This window comes from Astatotilapia calliptera, chromosome 22 (genome assembly GCF_900246225.1).
Source record: "Astatotilapia calliptera chromosome 22, fAstCal1.2, whole genome shotgun sequence".
Classification (NCBI taxonomy): Eukaryota; Metazoa; Chordata; class Actinopteri; order Cichliformes; family Cichlidae; genus Astatotilapia; species Astatotilapia calliptera.
This window is the reverse complement of record NC_039322.1, coordinates 17,977,230-17,988,989: the sequence shown is the minus strand read 5'-3', so window position 1 is coordinate 17,988,989 and position 11,760 is coordinate 17,977,230. Positions and strand designations below refer to the sequence as shown.

The 11,760-nt window shown below is 40.1% G+C and overlaps 1 protein-coding gene across 1 annotated transcript in view; it reads right to left on the bottom strand.

Moving 5' to 3' along the window:
• galnt12 (UDP-N-acetyl-alpha-D-galactosamine:polypeptide N-acetylgalactosaminyltransferase 12) overlaps positions 1-10,639 on the bottom strand; it is a 19,015-nt gene extending 8,376 nt beyond the window's left edge. Inside the window, exons 1-8 of the mRNA XM_026156674.1 lie at positions 9,712-10,639; positions 9,193-9,362; positions 7,204-7,393; positions 6,707-6,892; positions 6,374-6,491; positions 5,732-5,908; positions 2,386-2,517; positions 2,188-2,301 (exon numbers count right to left, since the gene is read on the bottom strand). Coding sequence (XP_026012459.1) covers positions 2,188-2,301; positions 2,386-2,517; positions 5,732-5,908; positions 6,374-6,491; positions 6,707-6,892; positions 7,204-7,393; positions 9,193-9,362; positions 9,712-10,058 — 1,434 coding nt within the window. The 5' untranslated portion in view covers positions 10,059-10,639. The remainder of the gene's footprint in view (positions 1-2,187; positions 2,302-2,385; positions 2,518-5,731; positions 5,909-6,373; positions 6,492-6,706; positions 6,893-7,203; positions 7,394-9,192; positions 9,363-9,711) is intronic.
• Between the last annotated feature and the right edge of the window lie 1,121 nt (positions 10,640-11,760).

The window sequence follows — 11,760 nt, the reverse complement described above, 5'->3', positions numbered from 1 at the left end:
GCTGAAGGAAAGCAGCCGTAAGTCATTACAACAAATTTATAATACAGAAGAGCATCTCTGAATGCAGAACACTTCAAACCTACAAGCAGACGAGCTACAGCAGCAGAAAACCGCACTGGGTGCAGCTCCTGTCAGCTAAGAACAGGAGACCAAGGCTACAATTCGGAGAGGCTCACCAAAATAAGATAACACAACGTCAGAGAAACAGAAATATAAAAACATGGATCCACCCTGCCTTGAATAAACAATTTAGGCTGTTGTTGGTGGCATATTAATAGGAGGAAATACTTTTTTGGTACCATCACAGCCTACACGAGTATCGTTTCTGACCATCTTCCTGAAGCCTGCTTTCAGCAGAATAATGTGACATGTTGAAATTCAAATAATTTCTAGCTTGCTCCTTGAACATGACAGTGAGTTCACTGTACTCAAATGGCCTCCACAGTCACCAGATCTCAATCTAATAGAGCACATTTTAGGATGTGCTGGAATGTGAGATTCACATCATGTTCCGTTGACAAATCTGCAGTAACTGTCTGATGCTGTCATGTCAATATGGAGCAAAATCTCCAAGGAATATTTCCAGCACCTTGTTGAATCTATGCCACAAAAGATTAAAGCAGCTCTGAGAGCAAAAGGCAAACCAACCAAGCATTAGCATGGTGTTCCTAATAGAAAAAATGCAACAATTTCAGTTAGCCTAAATTCAGTTAAAACAGAAGAATGGCACTGTTAGGTATCTATATTTAGGACAGAGAGATGGCTTGAGCGTGTGTTTCGTCTCTGTAGCATGCCCAGTAGTCTCATAAGGCAGCTATCCCCACTTTCTACAATAATAACATCAGTTTGTGTCCACAGAGATGTTCTGGAATAACAATGCTAAATTTCACAGTGCTTCCTGGATTACTGAATATCACAAAGGAAAAGGCACTGGGAAATGTGAATTCCCTTTGTATCAACAAAGCCATCACATAATTTTGCAGCCTGGAATAACAGATGATATTCATTATTCCCAGGTCTGTAAGAGTACACAACACGATTCTTGTAGTCCGAGAGGAAATAGGATGACTATATGTTTAATCTGAAAGAAATTGAGATGCTATTTATATCCATGATTACCTTTGTCTATGATAAATGTAAAACAGGGAGTAGTGAAGAACAGAAGGAGAAGACATGGAAGGAGATAAATGGATCTGCCACGGAGATCAAAAGCAGTTTGTAATTATTGCTATCAAACATTAATGCCACTGGATGCAAAAGTTGTAGATAATAGTCAGGAACCCAGAAGAGTCGCTCTACAAGCAGACAAACCCATAAACTACAGTGGTCATGAAGCAATCTGATTAACTTTAACTAGTCAGTAATGCCTCCCAAAGGTGTGACAATGATCACTTAATGTTATAAAGTGCTTTACAAAACTAAATAAAACCAGACATGGGCCAATAAACTAAGAATATGGCCAAAGAACCTGAGCACAGTGGAGGCAATAAAATAAAACACTCTAAATCAAAAACATATCACACATTTCCAAAAGATTTTAAAAACAAAACTCTTTATACACAGATGGTACGAAGGCTCTTTTCACAAAAGTCTAATCAGCCTTTATTACAAGCCTTGACCTGAGAGAAATCAGCTGGGCTCCACACTCTGATCTAAAGGGTCCAGAAGGCATTTATTAGGTCAATAAATCAGAGATGTATAGCGAAGCTGTTAAAGGGCAAAAGACTGACAAACACGATTGTAAGGTCAGTTTTTAAAGCCATGAGTGTCCTCTCAATCATTAGAATTGTGCCAACTGAAGATGATGGAGACAATATTTGTTTGTTTGGAATGTTTGGAGAAATAAATGTCCGAATTGTGTTTCTCCAAACATTATTTTTCTCTTTTCAAATAGCTCAGAGGACATTCATATTAGATTGATTAATGGCAGTCTTCAAGAGTGCCAGGATTAACTGAACAAGAGTAAACAAATGATCGCCGAAGCTCACATATAAAAGGGCAAACAGTGTGCTGTGTTCAAAAACCAACATTCAATTAAAATCTAACTGAAAGCTGCGTTTCACATGATTGAAAATGGGCTGTAACCAAGTAGCTAATCAGCAAACTAGCTTGTAAACCTGTTTTAAGTTTGTGAGCTGTTCAGCAAAGGAAGATGCAAGTGTTTTTTTTATCACTGGCATTACTTACTTGGTTCTGGCCCATTCCATGACACAGATAGAGGATGACCCTTTGGCCCACCACTGCATTCTCATCTGTAGGGTTGTAGTCAAAACAGTAGTTGGTCTTGCCCCGGTTCTTAAGCTAGCAAAAGGCAGCAACAAAATATAATTAGGTAGTGGTACAACCTGGCTTGCAGAAGCTCATAAGGTCTTACTTTGTTCTCACCATTCCAAACATGCCTGGCCGATCATGTGGGACGTGGATATCGGGATAAATGTTATCCAAGTACCACTTGAAGCTCTTGCAGCCCAACTTCTCTCGGAGCATCCTCCGCTCCGTTACATCTCCAAAGGCCTCCTGGAGACAAACATGGCAAATGACAGTTCAACATGATTATTTTATTTTCACTTTTCTGCCTTGGCAAGCTAAAATAAAATTAAGAAGCACAGAATTGCTCTGCATTTATAAAAAAAATAAAAATGAATTACCAGTGATATCTCATATTCAAATAAAAATTTTAAGTGAGAGCGCTGTCGATGCAGCCACCATCAGACAGCTGTTGTGTCCGATGAAGTATTCATAATATACCAGTGGCCTGAAATGGAATACAATAGCACCATCTATGGTCCATTACTCTATACAAATGCAGTTCACTCCAAACAATAGCTCCCCCTCAAACAAACAGAACTTCCAACAGTCAAACAGGATACATGTGTCAATTTTACAAGAGTCTCCGTGTGTGTGCGCAAACAGTTCGTGCCTGTGTAAACACTTTTATGCATACAAAGTTACACACGTACACATCACACTGATAAAGACTAGTTAATTAGATTATGAGAAAGAACACAGTCTCCACTTTAATGTGCCAGTGAGCATATGCTCACCACACCTTCCCTGCTGCAAGAAAGATTCAGCAGCACTGCAGGATGATGGATGATGGTGGCCTGCCCAAACACAGCTCTAATTGGCTATTCATCAGTCTATTTAGTGAGAAGAAAGATTCCCAAAGGACGCAGTGCTTTGTCAATGGCTAGGACCAGCATGGACTATCAGAACAATGAGGACTAGTCCAGGACACTTACCAGGATAATAAGACTTAAATTAAGGATCAGTAAAGGTCCTGATAAAATGCAAAGGTAAGGGCAACCAGCCCAGTGACAGTGCAACCTATATGGATGAATAAACGGTCACAGGAAACGACCTAAGGGAGCAACTAGGAACCGAGAGCACAGAGGTGCCAATTAGTGAAACAGCGGTGGAAAACAAGAGCTAATGATTCCAGAGGGCTGTACTACAAAGCAAGTTAGCCAACTTTTAAAGGCAACTCCTACAGCAACTTTGTAGCCTAAGGTATGACTTCCAGAGCTCACTGCCTAGTAACCAGTATACTCTCTTTAAAAAAAAAAAATAGCATCAGCTTTCCTAGAAGATCCTGTGAAGCTTGGTGCATCTATAGGAAGATGGCCCTCTGGATTTCTCTGCGAACATCAATGAGGATTACAAATGTTCAGTGTCGGGAACTTAATTCCTTGAGTCTTTTCCTGTTAGGACGAAGCAATTTCAAAGACAATCCATGGTTTGCTAGGCCTCTATATAGCAAAATACAGTAAATCCTAAAACAGACAGTGTTAAATCCTGGTAGATTACTTGCTGACCTCATAGGAGAGTTGAAGCTGAAAGATTAAGGCTAAATTTATTGTACATGTTATTAAAATACAGCTAAGCGACACATTTAGTTTGCAGAATACACAACTATAATTACAGTCAGCATATCCATGCCTTATTAATGAGGCAGTGATTAAAAAGCCTATTAACTTTCAGTCTGCATTTTCCTTTTTTTTGCCAGCTGTCCTTTCTGGCTTTTGCTGCAACAATTGTTTTGCTGCAATTTCTCATATTTATATTTTTTAGTTATATTTAGGATATATTTGCTCTTTTTTGTGAAAAATATGCGTCTCTAGACCTGTCGTTGTTTGCAACTGATCTCTAGCAAGCTCATAACTTAAACCAAAATTTAACGACATCAATTCATATCTTAATTACGATTGCAGTACCCGGATTTTCCCCTCAATCATCCAGTGTTAATAAAGAGTGCCCCTTCAGTTGAGTACAGTTCTCAGTCATTCCTTCACCCTGCACCATTTCATATGTAGATTATTTAGGTTTTATGGTGCCTTGTTACTAATTAACAAGCTATAAAAATAGCTCACATGGACTGGCACGTAACCCATGTTGACAGCCACGCGGACCTGCCCTTCTACAAATCCTAAAAGACTTCCAGATCTCACTGCCTGCTGGCTGTTTTTTCTTTTTTTTTGGTTTGATTTGGGGATTTCTTGCTTTGTCTGGGAGTGTCGGAGTGAAAGTGTCACAGGCTGTCAGAATGTCAGGGGAACGGCACGTTTAAAAAAAAAAAAAAAAAAAGCAACCATGAATTTGTTAGTCTAAGGTTATTTTGTTCAAAATCTACAAAGCAGGGCTGCAATGATTCGAGCTCATTTCTGTAATCACCAGAAAAACCTTTACTGGGAAAAAGATGCAGGAATTCCGTTAAAAACATTCAACAAGCTCCAGTGTGAGAAGAGAACTTTGTAGCTGCTCCCATACACTCCTGCTTGTTTTAGTTAGCAAAAATCTACAGTTAAGCTACAGAAGCTAAAATTAAATATGCAGATGAACTGTTAACTTCATCTGATATGACGTTAAAATTACGCAGGTTGCAGGTGGCTTTTTCAGATTTAAAAAGAATATAAATATCATATTAATATTTATATGTTAAATTATTGATTTCTATATTGATATATTAATTAAATTGTATTAATATTTTAAAATCAAAGCAGTCATACACACACCCCTGGGTAAGCTATGACATTAATGGGCAAAGACAGACTACAGACTATAAACAGGCACAGTACATTCATCCAGGAGACTAGTATAACTTTGTGCCAAGCAAAATTGTAAAATTGTAACTTCCTTGTAAGATATGTTCGTTTATAGATATAAACCTTATCTAGTATTGTTATTGTGTATAAACACATGTTCAGCTGTGAATCAAACAGGATGAGCAAAAACAGTGTTTGTTTGGAGGGTATGATGAATTTTTTGGCAAAGCTACCTTATCTCATGGAGATAAGTGCTACCTGATCTGTGCTTAGAGAGCATTTCCTGTTAACTACACTATCACTCACGCACACACACACAAAATCAGGGCACCCCCATGGGTCGGCACTGCTCTCACCGTGTCAAGGACAGGTGGGTGACACCCGCTGGCACCAAGTAGCACAGAAAGGTGGTAATCGCACACCGGAATGCCCTGACCCCTGTCACCTTGGGTGTCTGCTGCTCATATATCCCCCGTGTCACTTAATCAGGTGAGCTTTTGCAGCGTGCATGTGTGCGAGCGCGTTTTGGGAGAAGGCAGAGTATTTTTGATATTTTTTCGCATACCGAGAGTGAGTTCACTGGTGAAATGAAGGGGTTAATGAGACAGTGCTGTGGTGAATGCAGCTATTTAAAAAGAGAAAGAAAGAAATATTCTGCTTTCACATTCACATCATCTGCACACACTCACCAGGCGTGCGTGGGGATTACGATGATAGTAGATCTCCTTGTATTCATCCAGCCAGACCTCAGCTGCTCTCACGCTGTTTGCCAACGCTTTGCTCCGTGAGTAAGGTGCCTTTTTCGGGAAGACGTGACCCACGTGGGAGCACGGGTGGACCTCCAGGCTGCCCCCACACTGCCAAATCTAAGACACATCAATAACACCACCACGAGGATTTGGTTAGCCTCTCAGCCATGATTCAATCAGGAAACAAAGCACAGTCTTGTTGCGGAGGAGCTTGGGAACAGAAAAGCTAGCCTGTTGTTGGAAAATATTTTTGGTTTCTTCCCTTTGGGAAATTACAGTTATTGTAGGGAAGGGATGTTTAAATTCTTTGCTGCAATTAAAGTATTAAGCTCTTCGGCCTGCTTTCACTCCATGTTTAGTTTTATTTTCATTGCAGATTCCACATAAATTGAGCAGCTGTCATATGGTTCAACAAATCTAAAGCAGACACTCCTGCCTTTTTTAGTGGCTTGCACTATGAATTGGGCCATAATCCCAAAAGGAGTGCAAACTTAATGTCAATTTGGACATAACACGTGCTTTACCTATGTTATCATTACATAAATAATACTGTATATGTCCATGAAAACACACAGCTCTTACCCTGAAAGAGAATTCCAGGTTCTCTCCTCCCCACACCTCCATTCCTGTGTCATATGTTCCCAAATAATGGAAGAAGTCCTTCCTCACAGCAAACAGACCACCTGCCATAGTAGGAGACCTCAAGACACCAAAAAATAAAAATTATATTACAGGATAACGAGCTCCATCTTATATGAGACAGATGTAATTATCTCAGTATGAAGAAAAAAGTATGATATGTCAGCAGTGCAGTTTCTGTAATAATGTAGCTGCCACACTCAAAGTTACATTCCCAAATACTCATATGGGATTTTTTTTTCTATTTTTGGGTAATAAAGAGTCCTTAAAACACACCTGATGACATCTACGGGTGAACGTCGGCGTTTCTGTTCGTAGTCTGGGATGGTGTGCCAGGTAAAGACCAACCGCCAATCAAACCCTCCGATTTGAGGTTCCCCAGCATGGCCTAAATACTGGAAGGTGTTCCAGTCTATCACGTCGATGACGGGGCACACCACGGCCTCCGGCTCCTCTTTGATCCTTGGCGAGAAAAAAGGAAAGGAGAAAAAGGCGAATGTCAGGAGGGAGCAGTGTTACAAAGCAAGCAATTTGTTTATCTATAAAAGTCTCCATACAAACGTTGGTGCTGCCCTTGTTTGAAAGGCTGGAGCACCGAGACAGTGAGTCAGACACGGCTACATAACAGTGCTCCTGCAGCTGGCTGATAGAGATTCAGAGCTTCACACTCTGTGACAGCTGGACTAAAAGACAGCCTTTCTAAAGGCCGCACTTTGACAAAATAATCAAGGAGAGAAGGCATTTCTTTTTTTCCCTGGCGGGCGCTCTCTCACCTGTGGAGCACAGGCTCTAACCAGCCGTCGTGACACTCGCAATGACAATCCAGGAAGGTCAGAACCTCGCCTGTGGTGATGGATGCCCCGAGCAAACGGGCCCGCACCAGCCCCTCCCTCTTTGTGGCCCGGATCAGACGCACCTTATTCAAACCTGAGACGTACTTGTCCAGTGGCTCCTTGAGATGAGCTTTCAGAAAATAAACAGATGAGCAGATAAACCAAAATAAACAATCAGGTTGTTTTTTTTATGTGTTTGTATCAAGAGTTGTTTCTCAAAATCACAACAAATACAAAACTAGAGAAAAATCTATCAGCTACAGCTGGAAGTTTCTTCCCATAAGGCAAATTTTTTAGCGTTTCTTGATCAGTATTCCATGTGAGGGGATAAAAAGCAAGCACAGACAGACAGTCGTTTTGTTATCTCTGAGTCCAATCACATTGTAAAATCTGAGAGGGGACAAAGCTGGCATGTGGCTCAGGTGTCAGAAGCGTCACAGCGCAACGTGAGACTGTTAGAAAAACAAGTCAGCATTGATAAAAGAAGGTGATAAGCTATCTGGCACACATTTCCAATGCATTTGGAAGAGGCTCCGAATTCCCACCTCTAGAGGAAAGAGAGTAAAACTGTTTGATACACATTTGCCATATTCACTAGAAAATGGTGAGCTTTCTTTGAAGCAGGTAAACAAGACACACCCACCAGTCTTTTTAGGATGAAATTACTTCCTTTTATGCTCTCAGCCAAATACGCATTAATCCAAAAGGCGAAAGTTACATCATTGTTTGATTTACTCAAGCTCAACACTTAGTAAGTAAATATAACCACGAGCAGATGTTAGTGTTGAGGGAGAGGTAGGCATTGCTTCATTTATACATTCATGATCGAAAACACTTTAGAAGCATTAAAAGTTTCTCAACTCGTACAAAACAAAAACCCCAACAGGAATAAACACTGCATATAGTATATTATTTACTTTTATTATAGGTTTATTTGAATATACTCATAGAAGATGTAAAAAATATAACACTGATGCAGGAGATTTCCCTTTATCTATATCTTAGTTTATAACTAAAACTACTGATTGTTTTAGTAATCAAGTATTCTGCTGATTAACCCACTGATTGATGAGAAACACTTTTTGTCTTACTAATGAGCAATAATAATTACTTACTACTTGCTTATTTGCTCATTGATATTATTACAAATGGAAACCAATATTTTTAATAATTTAATTGGATACAACATCTGTCAAAACACTTTCATCGTGTTTATGCGGCATATTTAAGTCATATTTGCTAAAGAAAACATATTCATTAGTGCGAAAATAAATAATCACAAATGTCAAAATGTAAATAAATAAAAGGTTTACATGTCACCTAAGCTAAACTAAGGCAGAAATCAGTCTTTACTCTGTCTTCTTGGAAAGACGGAGTAAAGACCAACCCAGATTGAAGGTTTTTGCATGTATACCTTTTCATTTATTTTTGCATTAGACAAAATGTTTTCTTCAAATACAATGTGAGTTTAATACAGCACATGAACACAATGAAAGGGTTTAGTTTGTTTTTGTTTTCTTTGGTTTACAGATGTATTTTTTTAAGCTGAAGCCTGTTGAACAGGTTTGATTAAGGACTTCCACCGGCTTTTTTCCAGCGAAAGTTTTATTGGTGGTTGGAGCAACGCTTTGTGTAGTGGGACAGACTCCGCCTCCAAGTTGAACTACTTACATTGTGATGACTGAGGCTATAGAGTTGTGGATTAAACTAAAAATCAAAGCACAAAAATTTGCATCCAGTATTTTTTTATAATTCGATGAGCATATTTTCCAGTATCTCTGTTTGACTTGCCTAACTGATAACATGTCAGTATATCCTCCTCCACCCATCTAACTGCTACCTGTCTGTGTGCACCTGTAACAGCTCCTGACTGTCAGCCTGCCACCATTCTTGCCCACTGCCTGTCCATCAGTCTGTCTGTGCCTCTACCTTTGTCACTGTAGTCATCCACCAGCACCACCTCTTTCAGCAGGATGTCAGGAGACGTCTCCAGCACACTGTGAACAGTCCTCAGCAGGGTGGACCAGGCCTCGTTGTAGAAAGCAATCACCACAGAGGTCGTGGGCAAGGACCTGTAGTCATACTTCAGCTCTTTGCAGCTGGAGAGAGAGGAGACTTGGTTGTTAGAATGCAGACTAAAAAAAATTGGAGGTGAGGCTGGGTGGCTGGAATGACACTGCACAATGAGAGCTGGCTGTGTAAATTTGCATGTAAAGCTGGATCGTGGTTAACCTTCATACTTTTAAGATTTGATGACCAATAGAAGTAAACACAGAGCATTTATTATTCCATCTTAACAGCAGATGACTCAGTTTACGAGTTACACGTCCTCTGAGGTATTTACTGAGCCGTGTAATAGTGTTGCTGGGGCATCCAAACTGCAAAGGCTTCTTTTAAACTTTAGATCTGGGCTTTAACATTGCTAACAATAGACAACAGGTTACTTACAGTGGGTTCCATCTCTCTGGCAGCCTGCGGTGCAGTGATATTTTATCACTGACATAAGTGTTAATCTGGTGCGCTTTGATACTTTCCTCTTCTTTTCTTTTCTCCTCTTCGTTCAGATTCAGTTTCACGGCTCTGCCCAGTTCTCCCAGAGCGTTTAAATCCAAGGGGGGCTTCTCGTAGACTGGCTTCTTAAGGAGCTCATACTCTTCCTCTCCTGTGACTTCCCGTCGGTTCGTCAAGCTCACTTCCCCCGACTTGCGTTTGAAAAATGTAACATATCCCAGCAAAATGGCACCAACTATTAAAATAAGTAACTTGGGCCGTTTCCTCCTTCCGTATGCAGCCATCGTTTCGTTTCTTTGCAAGGCGCAAAGTTGGAGGCTCTCATGCCCCGATGAGCTGCACTGTGCTCAACCTTTGCTGTCCAAGTTGGTTTTGCTAGACTCCACAGCCGCGTCACCTTTCCGTTTGACTACTTCCAAGTTTCTCCTCCATAGTTCAGGCAAAGTGTAACTCTATCTACGTACAGAGTCCCCAAACTGGGTGAGTCTTCTCAGTCAAACGGAGAACGGTGGTCACTCCTCCTCAATTCCGTTACCCTGCCTGCTGCTGGAGTGAAGAGGGAAAGGATTAACTAACTCAGATTAGATTAGCTAACAAGTATCTCTTCGGATTAGTGAGCCACCTAACTGCTGGAGGAAAGGAAAACTAGGTCAAATCAAAAGCCTCGTATGCTGTTTCTTTCAGTTCACTCACTGAGAAAATCAAATATTATAATTAAAAAGATTTTTTTTTTCGTTCTCAGTCAAGTCTTTATGAATATAGTTTGTGTCCAACCGGTTCATCAAGTGCCATCGAGGAACCGGGATTAACGACATTTACGTGAACAGCAGTAGAAGTTCAAGTCAACTTTTAGTAGCAGAATTAGCAACTAGTTTCCGGTTATCAAATTAAAACTCCGTTCCCTTTCAAACTACCCCGGAATAACGCCACGTAAAATACTGCACAGATATTATTATTATTATTATTTTTTTTTTTTTTTTTTTTTTTTGTTCGAAGACTTCAAAAATTCGTAAAATGACTGCCAGGGGTACACTAGCTTGTATAAGTAAAATAAGTCACTTCCGCTTTCGATTTTTTTAATCATCAAAGATTGGTTCTGGTAATTTCTCAGTTTTCGAGTTTGTTGGGCACCACTGCTTTATATTATGTCACAAAGCGTTGCAAAAGTTTGTAGGCTTTTAATTTGAAAGCCTGAAAAAATGAAGTTTATGATAAGCAGTCATTTTATTTCTATATCCAAGTGATCTTTTTATAGGTTCTCATTCATACGAGGCCCCTTGTCACTCATATGAAACCGATATGAAAACTCTTGACACGAAAGATGAAATCTGACACAAAATGTATGTTTAAGCAAATTAAAATGCTAAATAATTAAGGCGATCTTTCGAGGCGAGAAGGTAATTTGAGTGGCGCACTGTTTGATCGAGTACCCATATTGTGAAAACCACAAAGAGACACGGGAAGGTAACAAGTCAGCCGGAGTGTTGTAATATACCACGGTAGACTGCCCTTGTCGTGTCTGTCAGAGACTCAACATTCATGTGAGTGCATGAATGAGGGCGTTCTCATTTAGGACGAGATGATGGATAACATTTTCCATGCAATAGATAGCCTACTGTAATAGGTGCAAATATTAAAACGGAAATTAAAACACTTATTAGTTGCACCTTTGGGGTTTGGGCTGACTTGAACAGAGGTTCCTGTAACGTGACTGGGATTAGCTCTGACCTCACCATAACTGGTCCAACTTGACTGTATTGTTGATCACCCAGTAAGCCTAGGCTATATTTAATCAGTACATTTGTGTTTTACTAGGGAGGGGCAGGAGAGAAATCGGGGAAACTTGGGCCTTCACTATGTGCAGCAGTATATACATTTCTACTTTTTAAATTTTGCAGTGATGTTAAATGGCATCATTCTGAGATAGCACTTTCCAACTCTCCTTGACACTCGTAGCGTTTTATACAACTTCAACCAAGCACTTTT